The 24,499-nt window shown below is 34.5% G+C and overlaps 1 protein-coding gene across 2 annotated transcripts in view; it reads right to left on the bottom strand.

Moving 5' to 3' along the window:
- Positions 1 to 24,499, bottom strand: part of CALCRL (calcitonin receptor like receptor) — a 136,507-nt gene that overhangs the window by 45,931 nt on the left and 66,077 nt on the right. For both annotated transcript variants that reach the window (XM_061135121.1, XM_061135122.1), the window contains 7 exons: positions 10,665 to 10,755; positions 10,402 to 10,490; positions 9,061 to 9,154; positions 6,604 to 6,739; positions 3,935 to 4,045; positions 3,731 to 3,843; positions 2,244 to 2,335 (listed from right to left, as the gene is read on the bottom strand). In XM_061135121.1, coding sequence (XP_060991104.1) covers positions 2,244 to 2,335; positions 3,731 to 3,843; positions 3,935 to 4,045; positions 6,604 to 6,739; positions 9,061 to 9,114 — 506 coding nt within the window. In that variant the 5' untranslated portion in view covers positions 9,115 to 9,154; positions 10,402 to 10,490; positions 10,665 to 10,755. The remainder of the gene's footprint in view (positions 1 to 2,243; positions 2,336 to 3,730; positions 3,844 to 3,934; positions 4,046 to 6,603; positions 6,740 to 9,060; positions 9,155 to 10,401; positions 10,491 to 10,664; positions 10,756 to 24,499) is intronic.

Here is a 24,499-nt window from a genome sequence, read left to right as displayed (position 1 = left end):
TTCAATTTATTTTGATACATTTTTAAACAATTTTGTAAGAAAGTGACATTTTAAAATGTACACAAATGTTGAATTAATTTTCTTCAGAGTGGAATTTTTTTAGTTTCTAATGATGCCTAGATAATGTCTTAAATCAAAAGTGCCATTAAAATTCCCCAAAGTAATTTGTATCGAAGGTTCTTAAGAAGGCACAAGTTTCCAAAAACAGAAATTATGATACAATCTCTAGACCTGATGATTTTGAACCCATGAAAGATAATCATTTAGTTTATATATATTTGCTGTACTTTGAATTGTGATGAACTGTGGGCTAAAAGCTGGTGTTCCAGTTAAAAACAATCCTAACATCCAGTTATCTAATAATTTTTGGATTTGAATTATTTTGATGTGCTATTACAGTAGTTGGTTCTGAATCATGTTCCAAGATAATTGTTGAAGAAGATGAAGGATGAGGAGAAGGAGGAGTAGGGGGTAGGGAGAAGGAGAGCAGGGAAAAGAAGAAGAGAGTAAGAGAGAGACAATGACAATGACAGTAGTGATGGATGATACAATAAAGTACAGTTACTCTTTACAATGCATTCTGTAACTACTGGTGGTGATCATATTTATGAAGACCATGTTAATGTATAAGATAATATATGCATGTTTTAGAATTTACTTTGCTATCAATTTAAAAAATCACAGCTAATGGAAAGAATTAAGAAATTAGAAGAGGAGGGTAAAATGGGAATTTAGGATTAACAGATAACACCACTATACACAGACTAGAGCAATAAGGTCCCACTGTATAGCATAGGGAACCATATTCAGTATTTTGTAATAACCTCTAGTGGGAAAAAATCTGAAAAGAATATGTGTGTGTATATTGATGTTCAGTCGCTCAGTTGTATCCAACTCTTTGCGACCCCATCCCATGGACTGCAGCACGTTAGGTTTCCCCATCTTTCACCACCTCCTGGAGATGGTGAGAGATGGTGTGTGTACATATAAGTATGCATCTCCTGGAGATGGTGTGAGATGGTGTGTGTGTGTGTGTGTGTGTATGCATATATATATATACATATGTATATATTTGGGCTTCCCTGGTAGCTCAGCTCAGCTGGTAAAGAATCTGCTGGCAATGCAGGAAACCCGAGTTCGATTCCTGAGTCAGGAAGATCCCCTGGAGAAGAGATAGACTGCCCACTCCAGTATTCTCGGCCTTCTCTGGTGCTCAGAAGGTAAAGAATCTGCCTGCAGTGCAGGAGACCTGGATTCAAATCCTGGGTCAAATCTGAGTGACTAAGCACAGCATAGAACATGTATATATGTTGTATATATTGCATATGTATACATGCATACATACATACAGGCTTCCCAAGGCGGGTGTTAGTGGTAAAGAAACTGCCTGCCAATGCAGGAGACAGACATAAGAGACATAGTTTGGATCCCTGGATTGGGAAGATCCCCTGGAGGAGGGCATTGCAACCATTCTAGTATTCTTGCCTAGAGAATCCCATGGACAGGGAAGCCTGGCGGGCTACAGTTCATAGTGTCACAAAGAGTCAGACATGACTGAAGTGACTTAACACACATGGCCACATGCATATATACACACACACACACACACACACACACACACATGTATGTACATATAACTGAATCACTTTGCTGTATACCTGAAACACTGTAAATCAACTATATTTTCCATTAAAAAATAAATTGGAACTGACTCTCCCTCCAGCTCCCAAAAGAATAAACTGCAAGTAAAATTCAAAGCATAGTTTAACTATTTTAAAGATTATCCCCCCAACATCAGGAAAATTAACCACAAATATTGAAATTATTATTTTTAATAGTATATATTAAATGTCATTGCTATTTTTTGCACGAAATACAGTTCTTACAATGTACCATGTATACTGATAGTAAAATTGACCAAGAAGTTGAAAATTTAATTGGGAAGGCCTCTAATATTTCACAATTTTCAAAGCATATAGAGATAGGCTTGCATATTGATTTTGGTTCCTTTCTTACTGCATGACAAGTTAAGCTTCAGATAGTTCATCAATCTCCTTTCTCTATATTTTATAAAGTCAAGACAAAGTCAACATATTTCAATTATTTTAAATGTCAATTTATTTTAAACATTATAAATCATCTATATTTCATGTATTTTATCAGCACATGACATAAACATGGATATGACACTGCATTCACCAAAGATAATCAATAAATTAAAAAAATATTTTGCATGTACTTACTTGAAATAAAAGAATATGCCAAGTGAGATAAGCAGTGATGCAATAGATAATACATGTCCAATTATAGTCAGGTAAAACAAATTCAGTGCAGTCTGTAATTTGTATGAATAAAAAATTAATTAACACTAATATCAATGCTATAGTTCTACATGTGTATAAGTCCCAAATCAATAAAATAATATCTGTTTTTAAAAACATGTGATCTGATAAATTAAGCCTTTAGCAAGCAAGCAAGTACTGAATACACTTTGAATGAAGAGTATCTATAAAAATTTATCAAGTGATATAAAAATTTATAAATTTCTCTTTTTAGTTAAGAAATTAGAAGTCATATTAAACATATGAAGAAATAAATTTATTGATCTAAGTTTATAAAATGTGAAAGCAGCATTTTAAAGTTTGGAGGACATTGACAATTTTCACTCCATCAGTTTGTGCACCTTAAATTGATGATTTTTGTTTGTTTAATTTAAATGCCAGGTAAGGCTTCTTTCCCAACTAGGTTTCTTTTCTCCATTTGACAAACTTGATACTCCAAAACAATCTCAACATAATAATGTATAGGGGCCTCTGATCTGTACAAATAAATTATTTTTCTTGGTTTTAACTTTATCTCTTTGATTTTTATCTTTATTCTAACTTACCATTTTAATGTGTATTTATAGATATATGTTCAAACCCTTCTCTGAATCAATAAAGAGTACATGATTTATAATGAGAGCTGGCAGTTATCAAATGCTTACTATAGGCTTGTTAGTTTTCTAAATATTTTCCTTGTATGTAGTCAATTCCTATGAAAACTTTGAGGATGGGTTCATTATCCTCATTTAGACGGGAAGGGGCTGAGGCAGATGTTCTAGTTTGCCCAGGGTCACAGTTGATAAAGAGCAGAAACAGGAAGCGAGAAACCAGAACTCAGTTTTAATCACTGTGACAAACTGCCTCCACATACACACATGTGCAGATATGTGCAGGAACTCTGTATCAAAACTTTATTGTTGTGGCAAACTATGCTAACCCTGACTTTAATGTATGATGGGCGTTAAAAGTGGGAACGCCAGTGAGGTGACCTAACTGAGTCACGATGAAAGTCTTTGGCTGGGACAGATAGGTCTGTTTAAACCCCCCTGGGCTTGTCTTGTTCTCTTCAGCACAATTCCTGAGTGTAATTATAGGAGTTCCACCACAGATGAAAATTTCTTTTTTCTTACACTTTTAAAGTATGTTTACTTTGGAAAATTCTAAATTACAGCACTGAGACATTGACTTGTAAATAGACAACTACCTAGCTGGATTGCTTCTTCTGTGTAATGACTGAATCTATAATAATTATTTCTATGAAGATATTTTTCATGACTGTTTTTATTATGAAAAGCCTTTACAGTGGAATGAATGAACACTAGCTAAATTTTCTCCTATATTGTATCTGTAACTAACTTTTAAAGTAGATAGTGTAAATTCAGTTTGAATTTATAATTATTACGTACCTTCACTTTCTCATGTGTGTTAACATTACATTGGGTATAATTCGTCCATGTTCTGTTGCTTGCTGGATGTCTAAACCAGTTTCCATCTTGGTCACAGATTTTTGTAACTTTTTCTTTAAAATTGAAAAGGAAATAGTAACTTAGTTAACCAAGGATTTATTAAATAGATGCCAAGGAGATTTGTATATAAATTTCTGCTTTTACCTGAAGGATCAAAATCCTGAAAGTAATCAGGGCAGTGCTGCATTGATTCCGTTCCTGCAGCGACATCATTCCAGCACAGCCATCCATCCCAGGTTCTGTTACAATAAATGCCTTAAGGAGAGAGTGAAAAGTAGGGCTTACTGACCTCCCTCTAGTTATACAGAAACACATGAAGTTTTCATGCTTGACTCACACTAACAGGGAATAGAGACTGTCTACTGAAAATGAAGACATCATATAAAATTTCTGTAACAATTACTTGGATTATTCACAAAGTAATTATTAGAATAACTAATTGTTAAATTTAGAAATATCTAAACAAATATATGTTTAGCTTTAATTCTCATATTCAAAGGTAGCTATTTATCCAATAAATTACATGGTCTTTGCTGGTTTTCCTTAACCATGAAGTATTCGTTAATTAGTCCCTTGAATTTTGAAATTCAAAAAATATGGGAAATTGGAAATGTGCTTTATTTTAGAAACTGTATTCTTAGGGCAAGTTATAGTATTTTTTGAAGTGAACAAATGAACATTCCAATATTTCCTATTTTACCACATTAACCCTGACACACACTTATTTAGGGCCCTCCACCAAATTCTAGCTCTTATTTTCCTTCCTTTTCTTGTCAAATGAAGTAAAAGTGTTTAATCTCACATTCTTTTCTTACCTACATTAACAGAAAGAACCTCTTACAAGAAAAAAAGTTTAAAGGCATAGAGAAATAAAATGACTAAAACTTTCTAAAGTTATATAACAGTCTGTAATCAAAGAGGGTAATTTTTTTGCCATAAGCACACATAGATAGAAACCTGAATGTTGCATGAGCTGTTCACTATTATTAACAGATTTGCACAGCAATCTCAGAATCAATCTAGGCCTCACAGAAGTAGAAAACATTCTGTTGGCCTGAAAATCTAAATAATTCTAGTTAAAAATAAAACTCATATAGTCTGTTTTCCCTCCTGTGCTTTTCAAACTCTAAATCCATGGCTGATTCATATCAATGTATGACAAAACCCACTGGAAAAAAAATAAATAAATAAATAAATAAAACCTACAATTTATTTAGTGGAAAAAAAAAAAAAAAAAGCTTGCATCCACATTATTACCAAATAAAATACATTTTGTGGCCTGTCAGAGAAAACTTTCCTGATCCCATTTTAGAAAGCACTTTAGACAAGTCCTTACAGAGCTCCAGAAGACTCCACAACACCGACTACATGATAGATGGAAAGGTCTAGAATTTTCCCAGCTGTGTTATATGGCATTTGAGGGAGACATGAAAAAAGTTTTCCTTTAAAAAAGCTTTTGTGGCCAAATAGATTTGGAAAACACAAAGTTAAACACATTTCTTTATGACAGGATTTTTTTACAGTATTTAAAATTATAGAGAACGTTATGAATCTCCAAGAGGAAGATTTATTATGTAGTGATCCTAAACTTTATAACAAAATTATTTTACTATAAAACCCTCATAAATATATTCCTATTATTAAGAAATTACATTGGAAGCTAGCTTGTACACATATCTAGATCATTAGGAAGGCATTAATTCAATAATTTTAAACTAATAACACTTAGACTTTAATGGAATAAAGGTGAGAAACCAGATCAGTTAGCATGGAATTTGTATACAGATTTTAACTATTTGATAATGCAGTCCCTACTGAACTAATATCAGACAGTTTGTCATTGTCTGACATATTTTAGAGATATGTTTTAGTTGGATATATTTTGTAATAAAAATATTTGGACAGATATATCAAACTGCTTTGAAGTTGGACAATTTATATTGGTTAGATTAAAATTCCAAGAGTTGATCAATATGGAAAAATTGCTTTCTTTTCTCTTTCTCACAAGCAAGTTCATTTTGACACTTACAAATATTAACAGTAACCTACTTTTAACATATCATGTATACAACAAGCGTGTTTTATATATAAATATTTTCTCCCAAAATTAAATTATTTGTTTCTACTGATTTAAAAATATCTAAAGTCTTACATTTTTCTTTGTTTCATGATGAGTTTTGCATTTTATATTTTAAAGATAATCCTGTCTTTAAGATTGCCAGATAGAAAACATGGTGTTTCTGTGCTCTGGGTTTTGTTTTTGGTTTTGCTAAATTTGGCAACTCTCTTTGTGCTGCTCAGAATTAAGGCATATATGTGACACTTAGTAGGCCTTCAATAAATCTTTCAAAAATACCTTAAAAATATCTAATGGAAACAGAAATTCATGGATTTCATTAGCTTTGTTACCAACTGTACTATACATAGTATGTGGTATACAAAAAAAAATTTGTCATTTTATTAAGCTCCTATCAAGAAGTTTGTGAAAAAAAGAAATACAGATCACATAAACTGAAGATCAACTGTCATTGATTTAATTCAAGACACATACTTATTTTATATTTTAAATATATTTATACTATACAAAAATTACTAAAAATATCCCTGTTGCATATATTTTTATTAGAACTTTTAAAAAGAGGCAAGATAAATTACATAATAAAATGTTCTTCACAAATAATTAAAACTGCACATGTACTAGAAAAACTAGCAACTAACCCATTTTTAAGAAGGAACCTAGGGGACCTGCAATGATGTAATGGGGTAGTTTTCTTATAAACTATGTCAAAGGTATTTAAAATTATCATGTTTACCTTCTGTTTGTTGAACAGGGTCTTGCATAATCTTTTGGTAACATTCATATTGAGCTGTCATGATTTTATTTCTAGTAACACCCAGCTGAATTAAGTCACTGGGGTTCTCTTCTTCAGATTCTGCTATAACAAGAATCTAAGGAATTAAAGAAAATAAAATTTCAGAATTGTGAGAATGTCAGAGACAGTCTGTCACAGTGAAAAATAGTAAGTACAGTGATGTACTGCATGGTCAACAGACTCTGGGGGGAACTTCCTGACTTCCAGTGTTTGCCAGTTCCCATGGTGTAAATATCCCACCACGTCCAATATCCACCACCACCAAGAGTTGCCAGTGGCAGCACTGGGAAGTACAGTCCATAGTTCCCCCTCAGAGCCTGTGGGGGCCAGCTCCAGGCCAGCTTTCTGGAATGCAGACAGCTGTATTCAAACTCCACCTCTACTTTTTAACCTGGCAATGTAGAAACGATATTTAACCTCCACCCCACCACACAGCCCCACCAAAACCTCTGCTTTCTTATTGTAAAATGGGTTAAAATAGTATCAAGATAACGAAGGGGAAGTATCTGGCACATGGTAAATGCTCAAAATTTTTGCCATTTTTATATTTACATTTTGATAAAATAATGACAAATAGTTCATTTATGCTGTTGGTTAATAGGATTTTAATTGTATGCACATCAATAAATGTTTTGGACAAGGTCTATATTTATATTCTTCCACTTTAGCAGCATTATTTTAAGCTTCACTTACACTTTAATTTCTACATGACTTTTTTTCCTTGTTTCATAGCATGAAACCTATATAAACCTCTCTTCAACTTTATTTCTTCTTCTCTTTTGCATTATTCCTATCTATAGGATAGGAACTGTTTTCCATAAACAGTTATCTTTCTATTCCTATGTTGATTCTTTACTCTTAATTTTCTTACTGCTGTTCTCAAGCAGTAAATTGGAGTTAATTTAAATGTAAAATAAATAGTAATAGTCCCTCAGTGTGTGACACTACTCTAGTTTCCCCATCAGCTCACCACCATTCAACATTAACTTTTTCATTCTTAGATTGGTTTTAATTTCTTAACAAAGATTTATGCAGTTGTTGTGCTGCACAAGTTAAAAATGAAATTTACAGCATCAAGGAAAACTACTTTTCTCCTGTTCTCAGTTTTTAGAATTGCATAAAACCAATATCATTTTTATTCTTACTTTAAAAGTCAGATATGCATGTTGTCTGAATGAATTCAAGAGAAACGGTCACAATTCCTTAAATTACAGTAATCGGGTTGGTAATCTGTTACAGAATTACCTGCAGGGAACCAGCTTTGGCCAGTGCAGCTCATTGGCAGGCTCAGTTGAGGGTGGGAGCCTAAGAAACAGGATTCCTGTTTCTTGAATTCTAGTCTGTTTACCTAAGATAACATCTGAAAAGTGTAGAATCTGGACTGCTCCTAGACTTGAGAATGTTTTTAAATACAAATGCTAATAGGAATGCAGTCGTGCTTTTTTCCCATTTAAGTTTTCTATATTTTTCTTGAGTCTCTTTGCTTGACTCTTCCTGGGGTTTACTTGGAAACACCACAGGAGAATTATTTGCTGGCACAGAGTTAGATGAGATTATGTCTCTCAGTTTCTCATACATATGATAAGAGTATTTCTTGTTGTTGTAGTAAGAGCGTAGTCACTGCTTTAGTAAGGGAGAAAAATGGGAACAAAATAGTTCTGTAAATAAAAGTAACATTAAATGTATAAAGCATACAGCCCCTGTAGTACAGCAATTGCTTTTTAGTGATCTTCAGTCTACCCTCCACTTTCAGCCCCACCTCCCCTGCATATACATGCAGAGGCATGCAGGAGTGCACATACTCACATACACATCTGCCCCAAACTTAGCATCAATGCCTGTCAGAAAACGGACATTTAATACTTATTTGAATGAATGGATGAGGAAATTAATTTAAAACATAATGATTGTTTCCAAAATGCTTTTCAGTCAATACAAGTCAATCATTTGGCAGAATGGGAAGAAAATCAACAGGCTGGAATTGCTTTCTTAACATAGCTAACTCAGAATCAGCAGGTCTGATTGAAAATATTTCATCTATTATGTATGACTGTGCTATACAGCCACTCCATTTTTTTTTTTTTTCAAACTCTGGTAATTACTTTCCCCTGGTGTCTGCACTTTTATATCTATCATACTTCCTCACTTTGATACCACCCTTCCCAATGCAACATAATACTAGGGTGCCTGGTACAGGGCTAAAAGTCTAAAAAGATACACTGAAAGAAAATGAATTATTGCTGTATTGATTAGATATAAAAGTGCACTTTATTTATGCATCAAATAACTATATGTATGTAATTTTGTGTTATTAACCATTATCAATGATGGGTATATTAGAAGTTAAAACAGAAACAATCATAGGTAGGGGGATACTTTAGAGAAATTTATGCTTACCATGAAAAAAGGCAAGAGGAACAGAAAAGACAGGAAACATTTTTTCTCCATCATTAAAGCCAAAATGAAATATGCTATATATATATAAATCAAACTGCAATAGAAAAGAAAAATATAATCCAGTAATATATATGAAATAAGTATACATGGCTCTCAGTGGAAATTTCTTTTAAAACTCATGATAAAAAAAAATAAATAAAAACTACATGATAATTTTGCTTTAAGGATTTGATTAACAGTTTTATGAATTACAAATATTAACAGCATAATAGTTTAAAGTACTAAAGAGCTAAATTAAATACATTTTAATTTAATTTAGTTAGCTTTTGAAGCAGCAAAGCCTCTTACAGATGTAATTTTGAATAACTAGAAATCATCTTACTTTTTTTTTTTTTTTTGGTTTCTGTCAAACATCAGCATGATTTAGCCATAGGTACACGTATGTCCCCTCCCTCATGAACCTTCCCATCCCACCCTTCTAGGTTGTTACAGAGCCCGGTTTGAGTTCTCTGTGTCATAGAGCAAATTCCCACTGGTAATCTATTTTACATATCCTTATCTTTACCAAAATTTGGATAAAAAAATCAAGATAAAATGATAAAAAGTATCAGAGTAAAGTCTCACAAGACATAAAAGCACAACTTTTGATAGCATATTTTACTATAAAGCTTATTTATTGCCAATAAGTATTAATCTTATTTTTAATTTTATGACTCTTCAACAATTTAAGGGAAGAATTGAATTTGGGCCCATTCCTTGAAAGCTAGCATCCATAAATCATAAAAAATGGGCTTTAATAGAAATTACTCTTCACCACAGGATTCACTTTTTATAATAAAAATCGTTCCCTAACCCGTCTATATTATTAAAATAAGTTTAAAGCATATGGACAATAGCAAATAAAAGTATTTCTGTCAAGTGTTTGTAATGTTAGATATAGATTCCTGCTAACTTCTTAATTCTAAGAGGCAAACATTGAAGGAGCGAAGTGTATGGCACTTACTCTCCAAAAGTTCCATCAGCAATCTACTCTGGTAGCATTTTCATGAAACATAAATGACCATGGTTTAGTCATAAAATATATTTATTTAGCTGAGTTAAAAATATTTTCCAAAGGAGATAAAAATCTAATCAATAAATGTTTGCCAGTGAACTATGAACTTAGATTTAATTTCATTAGGAAATGTGTTGTGATTTCTATTACAGGGCAAATGCTAGAATAAGAATTATAAAAATATCTTCTTCATGTTACTTATCATTTGTAATATTGCATGCAATGAGAGCACACTATTAACTAGCACACAGAATCTGTGCCACTGCCTGACCTCATCAATGACTTACCTAAAAGAAACTTCTCTTTTTATTACAGCAATCTTCCAAATAATGTTTTCTTTTCAGTCAGATACACTGGGCTTTTACCATTAGCTGATCTTAAAAAAATACAACCAAAAAACAAAGTATTACATTAATTTTAGATTAAAAAAACATGTTGTAATAGAGAGAAAACAATGAATCAAAGTTTTTGCAATTTAGTGATTAATGAGTTGATATTTTAGTTTTTATTACATTGTACCATGAGAAAAATCTAATTTTCTGATACTTACATTCACAATTGTCTCCAGGCTCAAATCACATTTTCTCTTGGATCATATTCAAAATTGTCTTGAAGAATGTCTTAAATCTGGAGGTCATGACCTGAAATATTTATATAATAATTTTATCTCAATGAACAAAATCATTTCCATGATAAATTAAAATTTTCAAAGAAAATGCCACTAGTAAGATGATATTTTTATTAAGCTACTCTGATTTTTTAAAATCTCTTGCTTACAATATTTGAGTTTTGTCACAAATATTTGTTGTTTTTCATTATACGGAGAAGTTTATGTCAATTTTCATTCACCCAGGATGGTTGAAACACTGAGCAATTGACTATTTTACTTAAGTAAACATCAAAAAACTAGAATACAATAAAAGAACTTTTAAACTAAACTTTTTTAAACTTCCTTTGAATAATTTGAGCTTTCCTGGTGACTCAGATGGTAAAGAATCCATCTGCAATGTGGGAGACCTGGTTTGATCCCTGGGTTGGGAAGATCCCCCGGAGAAGGGAACGGCTACCCGTTTTATCTAATATTTATTGGAATGTGTTAGTCTTGGTTATTTGAATCTAATTCCCTAGCTGATGTGGTTCCTCACAGACAGAAACCACCTTGATCTTTCTTTTCTTTGTATCTGGAATAAATGAAAAAATGAAGCAATAAAGTACTTTAGGAGTTTAACCTTACAATCAGGAACACTAATCGTAACTATTAGTGAATTATCATTTCTTTTATTAGAAGACTGTAAGAAGTGTTTGAATCTATACTGACAGTGAAAATTGAGGGGAAACTTCAGCATGTTTACTTCTTTACAAAATAAAAGTCCTTTATTCAGTTTTTGAGTTCAGTGGTCGCTTGGGTATTTGGATTGAATAAACAGTAGTTTACTGTACTGTCTTTGGAAGTCAGAGCTTAAGCCAAATTTAAAACATTAGTAGTCCACATTTTTTCTGTATTAAATATGTATAAAATACAAAGTTGCAAATGAAAATGTAAAGGAATATTATTTTATTTGGAAATCAGATTTTTATGAAACAATGCTTTGATTTACACAATGCAGGATTAAATTATCCTCAATGTGTACATGGGCTTAAAAATTGAAAGAAAAGTTGCCTCAAAAAACTTGTTTGAAGTTTTCCTATATCCAACATATTTGGAAAACATTTCATGCAACACTAGCAGCTATTTTTGTTGCTTAGCTAATGGGTTTCAAAATCAGAGCTCCAAAAAATATCCTAGTGGAAATATCTGTTAGTTCAAAGGATCCTCCTGGCACCAATAATTAAGATGAGTTTACTCAACTCACAAAATATTGATCAGTGCAAGTAATTTCACTTTTATAGCTTTCTTACTTCAGCCTATTCCCTAGTGATCAGGAAAGTGGGCTACTAGGAACAAGATTATATTCTGCACTGTGTAAATTTTTAGCATTCCTAATCCCTGGTTTTATTAAACTTTGAAGCAGCAAGTTTGGGTGGCAGTTTCTCAACAATATGGTGCATACTTACTCATACTCTTTAGATCTGGTAATGTCTATTTCATGCAGTGATCCAATTTGCTTGAGTCATCTACCCTACAAAGGATTTATCAAATTTCCTTCCTGGCAGACACATGGCACGAAAATGCTAGTGATGGAAAAATCACCCCTTTTACCAAGATGCTTACATCTCACATCAATTCTTACATCAATAATGTAAGAATCATGACTCGGCATACAAATAATGCCACTGCAGATACATCTGAGTGTCAGTTTAGATTAAGCCTCATATTTATGAGTATAACGGCACAATTATTGTCAGAAGTGTGCTTAATTGTATGCCTCAGCTTACAATTAATCATACTTAACCAACTCACTGGTTCTTTGCATACAGCTTCTCTTATGTTCATTTATCAAGTGGTTCTCTCCTCTATGTTTAGCTTATTCCAGATTTATCTTTCCTGAAGTTCACATTATATTAACTGACCAAAGATGTTAAGTAAATCATTGTAAATTTCTTATATCTAGTTAAATTATTTATTGACAATTGAGTTTCACGTTGCTTGCTGAAAGATAGTAGTTCCCATTCAATTTTGAAGAGAGATCAAGTACATAATTAAAGGAGGTCAAATTAAATGACTAATTCTGCCAGTGGATTTTTCCAAGTGAGCTCAGGTTTGTTTAACAGGAAAAGCACTTCTTCAAAAGTGAAAAAGCTCTAATTTAAACTCGTAAGTGAATCTGTAATCACAGTGGTACTTGTAGTAGTTACTGGCATTTTCTCTTTTGAACTGCTAGCCTAGTCTCACAGATCCTATAAATACTATTATCACATTTCAAAATTAAAATAGAAGATTTGGTTTTACTATTAGAAATAAAATAACTTTCTTTACATGAAATAAAAAAGTAGTTTATAAATAATCTACAAGCTTCTTGCTCAAAGAATCACCAAAATAAAATTTCAATGACTTATTTCATCACAGAAAGAACTTTGACTTAAGACCTCAAATAACTTTTGAAATATAGCTTCCTAGTCACTCATTGCTTTGTGTAGCATCATTCTGGGTTCATTTCTTAAAACTGCAGTAAATCAGAAACACAAGGCAGTTCTCCATTTTTTTTTTTTTTACAGTTTTGCATTTCCAAATCCACAAAATTTAACCAATCTTCTTGGCTTTATCAGTGTAAAAAAAAAAATGCTTTATTCTACCTAAACATAATAAATCAGTGTGACTTAATCATTTACCAGAACACAAAAACATAAAACCAGTGCCTTTCAAAATTGTTTCTTATTTTCTCAAATTTTTATTATACATGTACACACTTTTCATAAATTTTTCTTAGTAAAAATTCTTATTTTTAGTTGACTCATCTAACCCTAATATTAAAAGTGTATGTTCATTCCAAAATTAAGACAAAAAACCAACTTTTATCTTCTACTCCTCCATTTCCAAAATATCTTGGATTGTCACAGGCCCTAAGCCATGTTCTCTCCTCCATTTATTTATCCAGTTACTATAAAACTGGCTAACAGAAGCATTTCCCACAAATATCTAATTTGCCATTAAGTATCCCGAACCTTTGTGTGAGCAAAGTGAGGCTGTTTCCTATCCAAGTACATGCCTTCCTTTATGGCATATTAAACAAGCTCCATTTTTCCTGATTCAAAACAAGGAAAAAGCATTCTGTATTCCCAATATCCTACATGGCTATGGCAAATGCCCACTTCTTTCTCTCATTCACACTATGTGGAATAGATTGTGCCACTAGAAAAGTGTTCAAGTACAAGATCCTGGTTACTTTTTATTGTCTTCTCACTGCTCATTTTTTGGCAAAACCTGAGTCTTTGTGCTAGAATGATTCCTGCTAATTACCAACTTTACTTCCACTAGAGTCTTTGAGAAAGAAATGCCCTGTAAGCTTTTATTTCCCCACCCCCATCCTGATCTGGACTGTCCCCTAACACTTTCAATAGGTGAAGCAGTAAGAAAATTAAAATATAAACAGACTTCTCTTTCTTGATGATCCGTTACTGGGATGTAAGAAATTCAAACTATTAAGCCATTTTTTTTTAATAGTAAGTCTTGAGTCTTTCATTATTGAATGAACAAGTAACAAATCACTGTTGTAACATACACCAGGGTTCCACAGAGTGTGGGTTAATGGATCACCTGTATGAGAATCATCCCCAGAACTTGCTGAACACATTAGAATGTCTAGGCCCCAGAACAGAAACTGAATCAGAAACTTCAGAAGAACTTGGGAGTACTTTTTGTAAGCACCCAGGGAAATTCTTGGCTTGCTAAATTTGAGGAAGCGCAATATAAACACATCATCCTCATTTGGCCATGCTGAAACCTGGACACACTTATATTCCTTTGTCTCTAGGTGCTGGCCAGACTACTTTAAAAGTGCTATTAAGTATAAATCAAGCAAAATATTCTGCAGTGTTCCCAGGCACAATTACTACCTCAGAACTTCCAGAGCAAGTTATTCAATATACATGTTGAAACATTTCAAAGAAGGGAAGTGAAAAGCAAAGGAGAAAAGGAAAGATATACCCATTTGAATGCAGAGGTCCAAAGAATAGCAAGGAGAGATAAGAAAGCCTTCCTCAGTGATCAGTGCAAAGAAATAGAGGAAAACAATAGAATGGGAAAGATTAGAGATCTCTTCAAGAAAATTAGAGATACCAAGGGAACATTTCATGCAAAGATGGACTCAATAAAGGACAGAAATGGTAGGGACCTAACAGAAGCAGAAGATATTAAGAAGAGGTGAAAGAATACTCAGAAGAACTGTACAAAAAAAAAAAAATCTTCATGACCCAGATAATAACGATGGTGTGATCACTCACCTAGAGCCAGACATCCTGGAATGTGAAGTCAAGTGGGCCTTAGTAAGCATCACTATGAACAAAACTAGTGGAGGAGATGGAATTCCAGTTGAGCTATTTCAAATCCTGAAAGATGATGCTGTGAAGGTGCTGCACTCAATATGCCAGCAAATTTGGAAAACTCAGCAGGGGCCAGAGGACTAGAAAAGGTCAGTTTTCATTCCAGTCCCAAAGAAAGACAATCCTAAAGAATGCTCAAACTGCTGCACAATTGCACTCATCTCACACACTAGTAAAGTAATGCTTAAAATGCTCCAAGCCAGGCTTCAGCAATACTTGAACCGTGAACTTCCGGATGTTCAAGCTGGTTTTAGAAAAGGCAGAGGAACCACAGATCAAATTGCCAAAAATCCACTGGATCATTGAAAAGGCAAGAGAGTTCCAGAAAAACATCTATTTCTGCTTTATTGACCATGCCAAAGCCTTTGACTGTGTGGATCACAATAAACTGTGGAAAATTCTGAAAGAGATGGGAATACCAGGCCACCTGACCTGCCTCTTAAGAAATCTGTATGCAGGTCAGAAAGCAACAGTTAGAACTGAACATGGGAAAACAGATTGGTTCCAAATAGGAAAAGGAGAATGTAAAGGCTGTATATTGTCACCCTGCTTATTTAACTTATATGCAGAGTACATCATGAGAAATGCTGGACTGGAGGAAGCACGAGCTGGACTCAAGGTTGCTGGGAGAAATATCAATAACCTCAGATATGCAGATGGCATCACCCTTATGGCAGAAAGTGAAGGAGAACAAAAGAGCATCCTGATGAAAGTGAAAGAAGAGAGTGAAAAAGTTGGCTTAAAGCACAACATTCAGAAAACTAAGATCATGGCATCTGGTCCCATCACTTCATGGCAAATAGATGGGGAAACAATGGAAACAGTGGCTGACTTTATTTTTGAGGGTCCAAAATCACTGTGGATGGTGATTGCAGCCATGAAATTAAAAGACGCTTACTCCTTGGAAGGAAAGTTATGACCAACCTAGACAGCATATTAAAAAACAGAGACATTACTTTGCCAACAAAGGTCCATCTAGTCAAGGCTATGGTTTTTCCAGTAGTCATGTGGGGATGTGAGAGTTGGACTATAAAGAAAGCTGAGCACAAAAGAATTGATGCTTTTGAACTGTGGTGTTGGAGAAGGCTCTTCAGAGTCTCTTGGACTGCAAGGAGATCCAACAAGTCCATACTAAAGGAAATCAGTCCTGGGTGTTCATTGGAAGGACTGATGTTGAAGCTGAAACTTCAATACTTTGGCCACCTGATGCGAAGGGCTGACTCATTTGAAAAGATCCTGATGCTGGGAAAGATTGAGGGCAGGAGAAGAAGGGGACGACAGAGGATGAGATGGTTGGATGGCATCACTGACTCAATGGACTTGGGTTTGAGTAGACTCTGGGAATTGGTGATGGACAGGGAGGCCTGGTGTGCTGTGGCTCATGGGGTCGCAAAGAGTCAGACATGACTGAGCGACTGAACTGAACTGAACTGAACACATTTCCTGTAATATCATTATTACTCTATACTGTTCGTGCCTCTGTTTTGTGTGCACATGAAGAATAGGGCATGCAAAATATTTGTTATGTAGTTAGGATAGGAAGGTTATGTAGTTAGGATAGGATAGGTTATGTAGTTAGGATAGGATAGGTTAAAAGACAAAGAAGGGAAAAGTCCATGAAAATAGAATAAAGGAATGTCTGAGGACCAGAGTGAGGACCTCAGGTGAAGCAAAGAGCCTTCTGGTTAGCCTAATTTACATAGGGCAGGCTCAAGGGGAGGAGAAAAAAACATGTAAAGAGAGGAGCCAAAATGACCTGGGGGCTTCTCTTCTTTTTGCATCTTTTGGGTCGGCCCACCCTCATGCCTCCAGGATGTATTTTCCTTTGCTTTCTAAATAAAACTGAGCTATAACACTGGTCCGTCCTTCATTTCAAATTTTTGCTGCAGTGAGACAGAACCAAGGTAATTACTCCCCAGACATGTTCATCCCTGTGAACTTCAAACACTAGCAAAGTGGGGGTATAAAGGAGGTACACAGATAGTAGGTTTTGAGTAGGTTATTTGCAAAATGAATTCAATCAATTTGAAGAAATCTGGTGTTGTAGGATGTTCTCAGCTGTCTCAAACACATTATAATTTTCTGACAGTTTAAAAAACTCATTGCCTGGATTGTACTCCAAGAGATTCAGGTTCAGTGCATCTTGATTGTGACCAAGGGATAAGCTTTTTATCAAGTTTCCTAGGTGATGCAGGAATATGCAACTGGAGTTGAGAACCAGTGGTACAGACAGAATCCTGTCTGTACCGGCAGAATAATGAGTCTCCAGATATTCCTATACATAGTCCCCAGAATGTGTGATTTTAAGGTAATGGACCTTAAAATAGGAAGATTATCCTAGATTTTCATGAATTATCCTGGTAGGCCTAAACTAAGCCCTTCAAATAGAAGGGGAATGTTGACAAGTCCGTCAGAGCAGTGCAGCAGAAGGAAGGAAGCAGAAGATAATAGGAACAAAAAGGAGTTGATCCACTGTTGCTGGCTATGCCATGCAGGAGCTCATGTGCAAAGACCAGAAACCAGAATCTAGGAGACAAATGTGCCCCTTTAGCTAACAGCCAGCTAGCAAATGTGCCCCTCAACTGTACATACTCAAGGAACTGAATTTTGCCAACAACCTGAATGAGTCCAGAAGTATATCCTCTCCAGGACCTTCAGAAGAGAACACAGCTCTGCCAACACTTGACTTTGGCCTTGTGAGACTTGAAATAGAGAAACTAGCCAAGCCCATAGGGCTTCTGATCCATAGAACTGTGAGATAATAAATATGTGTTGTTTCAAGCTATTATATTTGTGGCAATTTGTTAGAGCTGTGAGAAAAAACTAACTAGAAATCCTTACCCTTATAAAATATTAATTTTCCCATCAAAACTAAGTGGTAATTTTCTGCTTGCCAACTGGCCAGTCCTTCCTCCTAACTTTAGAATGCAGATCCTTTTCAATTTATGATGGGGCTATGTCCTGATAAGTCATAAATTGAAAATATCATAAGTTGAAAATGCATTTAATACATCTAACATACCAAACACCATAGCTCACTTTAAACATACTCAGAACAATTATATTAGCCTGCAGTTGGGCAAAATCATGTAACACAAATACTCTTTTATAATCAAGTGTTGAATATCTCATGTAATGTATTGAGTGTGTATGTGTTAGTCACTCAGTCGTGTCCAATTCTTTTCAACCCCCTGGACTGTAGCCCGCCAGGCTCCTCTGTCCATGGTATTCTCCAAGCAGGAATACTGCAGTGGGTTACCATTTCCTTCTCCAGGGGATCTTCCCAACCCAGGGATTGAACCCGGGTCTCCTTCGTTGCAAGCAGATGCTTTACATCCGAGCTACTAGGGAAGCCCAATGTATTGAATACTGTACTGAAAGTGAAAAACAGAAAGTTGTATGAGTACAGAATGGTTGCATCAGCTGCTTATCCTCATGATCTTGTGTATGACTGGGAACTTTGGCTCTTTCCCCTGTCCAGAATCACAAAAGAATGTCATACCACATATTGCCAGCCTGGGAAAAGGTCACAATTCAAAAGAAAGTAGGGTTTCTACCGAATGTGTATTGCTTTCACATTATCATCAAGTCAAATCATGTTAAGTTGGAGACTGTCTGTGTATTCATTAATATTGCAAGGCAATCACATTAGCTAAGAGAATTTCTTTCTAGCTGCTTTTAAATTGCTGTATGATTTTGAGAAAATCAACTCAACTTTTTTCTGCATGGTTTATCCAACTAGAGTAGAGAGTAGATGGCATCACTGACTCGATGGACATGAGTTTGAGCAAGTTCTGAAAGTGGTGATGGACGGGGAAGCCTGGCTTGCTGCAGTCCATGAGGTCGCAAAGAACTGGACACAACTGAGTGACTGAACTGAACTGAACTTACCCAACTAGAGAATAAATACTCAACTTGGTCTTTAGCTTCTTATTTTCTCTTGCATCCTGGTTAGAAGATGTATACTGGAGTCAGAGAGCCATAACTACAAACTTAAGCTTATACAAACTTAAACTCACTAAAGTCTATGTTTTGTCCTCAAAGTGGGTGTACAAGTAGTGGTGGAATCAATGCTTCTTAGATTTTTTTTTTTTATCATAACTCAGCTTGTCAGTGTGTTAAATTGAATGATAATGTAAAGAGTTTATCTTGTAATAAATACCCAAAAAGCATTAGCTCTTGCTATTATCATTATTACTGGGAAAGGTGAAAATGTTTGTTTCTCAGTTGTGTCTGACTCTACAATCCAATGAACTGTAGCCTGCCAGCCTCCTCTGTCCAGGCAATAATACTGGAGTGGGTAGCCATGCCTTTCTCCAGGAGATCTTCCTGACCCATGTTATAACAATTTGTCACTACAACACTAATCTCAACTGAATGAATCAGGGAAGTCCAGCATACGTATTTTAGTGACTTGGACAAGGTCACATAGATACGTAGGACTGAAACCAATTTAAGACCTCAGAATCTCTGACCCTGTATCTGGGCCCCTTTGCCCTGGATGATCGAGACTCAGAGGAATGAGTCTTTTATTTGGAAAGGTAAGGATTAATAAGTACAGAATACATTTCTAGTTTGCTTTTTCAGTTATTTTACTTAACCATCCGTTCATTTCATTGCATTTTATTTTTATTCATAAAACACATTTTTCACACAATTTCTTCTTTTAATTCTTTTCCTTAGAAATGCTGACTTTTTTTTTTTAACATACTTTTTTTTTTTTTTTTTTTAACTTGGGCAACAAAGAATGGGGTCTCTATTTAATGAAACAGAGAAGGCAAGGGGTAAGATATATTTTGAGAGTAACATCAGTAGTTCAGATTTAGTCATTTAACTTTGCCATTTCTTTTTTTTTTTTTTTTTTACTTTTTTTTTTTTTTCATTTATTTTTATTAGTTGGAGGCTAATTATTTTACAATATTGTAGTGGGTTTTGTCATACATTGACATGAATCAGCCATGGAGTTACATGTATTCCCTATCCCAATCCCCCCTCCCACCTCCCTCTCTACCTGATCCCTCTGGGTCTTCCCAGTGCACCAGGCCTGAGCACTTGTCTCATGCATCCAACCTGGGCTGGTGATCTGTTTCACCATAGATAATATACATGTTTCGATGCTGTTCTCTCGAAACATTCCACCCTCGCCTTCTCCCACAGAGTTCAAAAGTCTGTTCTGTACATCTGTGTCTCTTTTTCTGTTTTGCATATAGGGTTATCATTACCATCTTTCTAGATTCCATATATATGTGTTAGTATGCTGTAATGTTCTTTATCTTTCTGGCTTACTTCACTCTGTATAATGGGCTCCAGTTTCATCCATCTCATTAGAACTGATTGAAATGAATTCTTTTTAATGGCTGAGTAATACTCCATGGTGTATATGTACCACAGCTTCCTTATGCATTCGTCTGCTGATGGGCATCTAGGTTGCTTCCATGTCCTGGCTATTATAAACAGTGCTGCGATGAACACTGGGGTGCACGTGTCTCTTTTGGATCTGGTTTCCTCGGTGTGTATGCCCAGAAGTGGGATTGCTGGGTCATATGGCAGTTCTATTTCCAGGTTTTTAAGAAATCTCCACACTGTTTTCCATAGCGACGGTACTAGTTTGCATTCCCACCAACAGTCTCCAGCATTTGTTGCTTGTAGACTTTTGGATAGCAGCCATCCTGACTGGCGTGTAATGGTACCTCATTGTGGTTTTGATTTGCATTTCTCTGGTAATGAGTGATGTTGAGCATCTTTTCATGTGTTTGTTAGCCATCTGTATGTCTTCTTTGGAGAAATGTCTGTTTAGTTCTTTGGCCCATTTTTTGATTGGATCATTTATTTTTCTGGAATTGAGCTGCAGGAGTTGCTTGTATATTTTTGAGATTAATCCTTTGTCTGTTGCTTTGTTTGCTATTATTTTCTCCCAATCCGAGGGCTGTCTTTTCACCTTGCTTATAGTTTCCTTTGTTGTGCAAAAGCTTTTAAGTTTCATTAGGTCCCATTTGTTTAGTTTTGCTTTTATTTCCAATATTCTGGGAGGTGGGTCATAGAGGATCTTTCTGTGGTTTATGTCGGAGAGTGTTTTGCCTATGTTCTCCTCTAGGAGTTTTATAGTTTCTGGTCTTACATTTAGATCTTTAATCCATTTTGAGTTTATTTTTGTGTATGGTGTTAGAAAGTGTTCTAGTTTCATTCTTTTACAAGTGGTTGACCAGTTTTCCCAGCACCACTTGTTAAAGAGGTTGTCTTTTTTCCATTGTATATCCTTGCCTCCTTTGTCAAAGATAACGTGTCCATAGTTTTGTGGATTTGTCTCTGGCCTTTCTATTCTGTTCCATTGATCTATATTTCTGTCTTTGTGCCAGTACCATACTGTCTTGATGACTGTGGCTTTGTAGTAGAGTCTGAAGTCAGGCAGGTTGATTCCTCCAGTTCCATTCTTCTTTCTCAAGATTACTTTGGCTATTCGAGGTTTTTTGTATTTCCATACAAATTGTGAAATTATTTGTTCTAGTTCTGTGAAAAATACCGTTGGTAGCTTAATAGGGATTGCATTGAATCTATAGATTGCTTTGGGTAGTATAGCCATTTTGACAATATTGATTCTTCCAGTCCATGAACACGGTATATTTCTCCATCTATTTGTGTCCTCTTTGATTTCTTTCATCAGTGTTTTATAGTTTTCTATGTATAGGTCTTTTGTTTCTTTAGGTAGATATACTCCTAAGTATTTTATTCTTTTTGTTGCAATGGTGAATGGTATTGTTTCCTTAATTTCTCTTTCTGTTTTCTCATTGTTAGTGTATAGGAATGCAAGGGATTTCTGTGCATTAATTTTATATCCTGCAACTTTACTATATTCATTGATTAGCTCTAGTAATTTTCTGGTAGAGTCTTTAGGGTTTTCTATGTAGAGGATCATGTCATCTGCAAACAGTGAGAGTTTCACTTCTTCTTTTCCTATCTGGATTCCTTTTACTACTTTTTCTGCTCTGATTGCTGTGGCCAAAACTTCCAACACTATGTTGAATAGTAGTGGTGAGAGTGGGCACCCTTGTCTTGTTCCTGACTTTAGGGGAAATGCTTTCAATTTTTCACCATTGAGGGTAATGCTTGCTGTGGGTCTGTCATATATAGCTTTATTATGTATTAACATACATTATTTTAAAATATTGTGATTTTTTTTTTTAACTTACATTGGTAAATGACTTGACAATTCAGACTTGCCATTCTGCTAAGGTACCAAAATAAAAAGAATATGTATGTCTCACTCTTAAGCACTTTAAAATGCAACTTAGATGATGAAATGCCTCTAGAAATTCAGGTTCTCATCTTACCCTATTTACTGAGCAATTACTTTCACCTAGTTATCGGGAGACAGAAGTGAACATAAGATTTGTGCTGGCAATGCAAATATTCATCAAGTTTGAGAGCAGTAATTTTATACTGATTTTAGAGACTTAGTTCAGTGTTTATATACACAGTCCATAAGAGACATTCATGAGGTTCTAAAAAGGAATGATTTCACAACATTTAAGACAGGAAGCCAAGGCTGGGCCTGTCAGTACACTGTCAGTCAATGAGTCAGAGCGAGTTACACACCTTCGCAGGTGTCTCATTTATAAAACAAAGGAGTAGGATATGATAAATATTGAATAAAAGTTCAAAATTTATATCTTAAAAGATAGTTAATGTAGGAACAGTTTTGTTGAAAGCAACCCAAGTCCAAAATATTCTTGAATCAAAGTCATTCCTGACACTGTTTTTCCTGGCTCAGGAAGACTTTTCCCAGGTCTCCTACTACCAATTATCCAAAAAGAGTGAGTTTGAATCTAAGGCAATGGAAAGTGGACCACTTGGCTAAATGCTTTTTCTTTTGTTATATGAGAATTCAGGGAAAATATATCTAGGCCAAAAATAAATAAAAAAATCACATCTTGATTTGACTTCTTTATATACTGCCTCTTTTTGAGAGCCACTATTACTTTTGAAAGGCCGTTTACAAAAAAGTCTAGTTCTTTCTTCTGCATTGCAGAAAATTGAAATTAGAAAAGCAAACATACTTCATAAGCCCTCTTGCCAGACTTCTCAGAATGGAACCTGATCAGTTCATCTAGGCCAAGCTAAACTTATTACCATCATCATTGGAATAGCCTTAATGCTTCTAATACTGGAAACCAACAATTTCTGAAATTTGGCTACATTGGGTTTTTATCTCTTTTTTCACTTAACAGAAAATGACCTAGGTAAAAATTTCAAAATCATAGGGTGCCAGAAATTACAGCACATGTTAAGGAATGATTCAACAATATATTTGACAAGTTAATTAATGAAAAAGTAAGAAATATTATTACATTTAATTCATCAAAATCTCATGCATTACTTAGCATATAAAAACACATCTATTATTTAAAAAGGCAATAAAAACTCTCACAAAAACCTCCAGAAAGTAGTTTTGAAGAGACGGACACAACTGATTGTGTAACACTTACTTTAATAATAACTATTAAACTCCAAATGCTAAGAAAACATATATTGTAAATATTGTCCCATTGGCTAATGATACAGTTTTCCTTTTTCCAGAGAGTGACTGAAATAAAGTAACACCCAACTGATATTTATAATTAGCATAATCGAGGAACACTGTGTGATATCAGTTACAAGCAGAGGCAGTAGTTATGCTGGCCACAAATATGAGTTAAAACTTTGTGATTTTAAAACCCGACTCAGCCTCACACTTGCAAGTTAAACAACTTCAATAAGAACTGTTTTCTCATTTGCAAAATAGTTTTAAACCAGAAAGCTATTGTGAAAATAAAATCAGATAATATACATAAACATTTTACAACTCAATAAGTGTTAGCTGTTTTTATCATAATTATATTACATTAAAATTTTTGAAATATGTGTTTAAATTATTTTGTTTAAGCTATTATAGCTTTATTTGCCACAATTTTAATAGCATTATAGGTGAAAATTAATCTTATTTCAAGATGATTGTCATAAGCATCTTGACTTTTTATATTATACAGAAATGTTTCTATTCTGTCATTTAAGTCAGTTATGAAAATATCAAATTAAGTGAGTGATAAGTCTATTCCCAGATATTTCCTAGTTAATAAATAACTGCATATTTCCTAATACTTCTCTAGCAAATCTTCTGTACACACTATAATCAGTCACGTTGTAAAGCATATAACAAGTTAATCCAATTAAAAACAAGATATAAAACCTCTCAGATTTGACTTCAATTTTATGTTAATTGTAACAACCTTTACTAACAATGTATTGGAACCAAAAAGAAAAACATTGACTCTATGCTTACTTGCTTATCTAATGAACATTCCAAGTTGAATAGCTGAATAACCATTAAAGAAAGATAATATTGTGATTAAATTTTGGACTTCATTTTAC

Source organism: Dama dama, chromosome 33 (assembly GCF_033118175.1).
Source record: "Dama dama isolate Ldn47 chromosome 33, ASM3311817v1, whole genome shotgun sequence".
Taxonomy (NCBI): domain Eukaryota; kingdom Metazoa; phylum Chordata; class Mammalia; order Artiodactyla; family Cervidae; genus Dama; species Dama dama.
The sequence above is the reverse complement of the archived record's forward strand: the minus strand, read 5'-3'. Positions and strand labels throughout refer to the sequence as shown.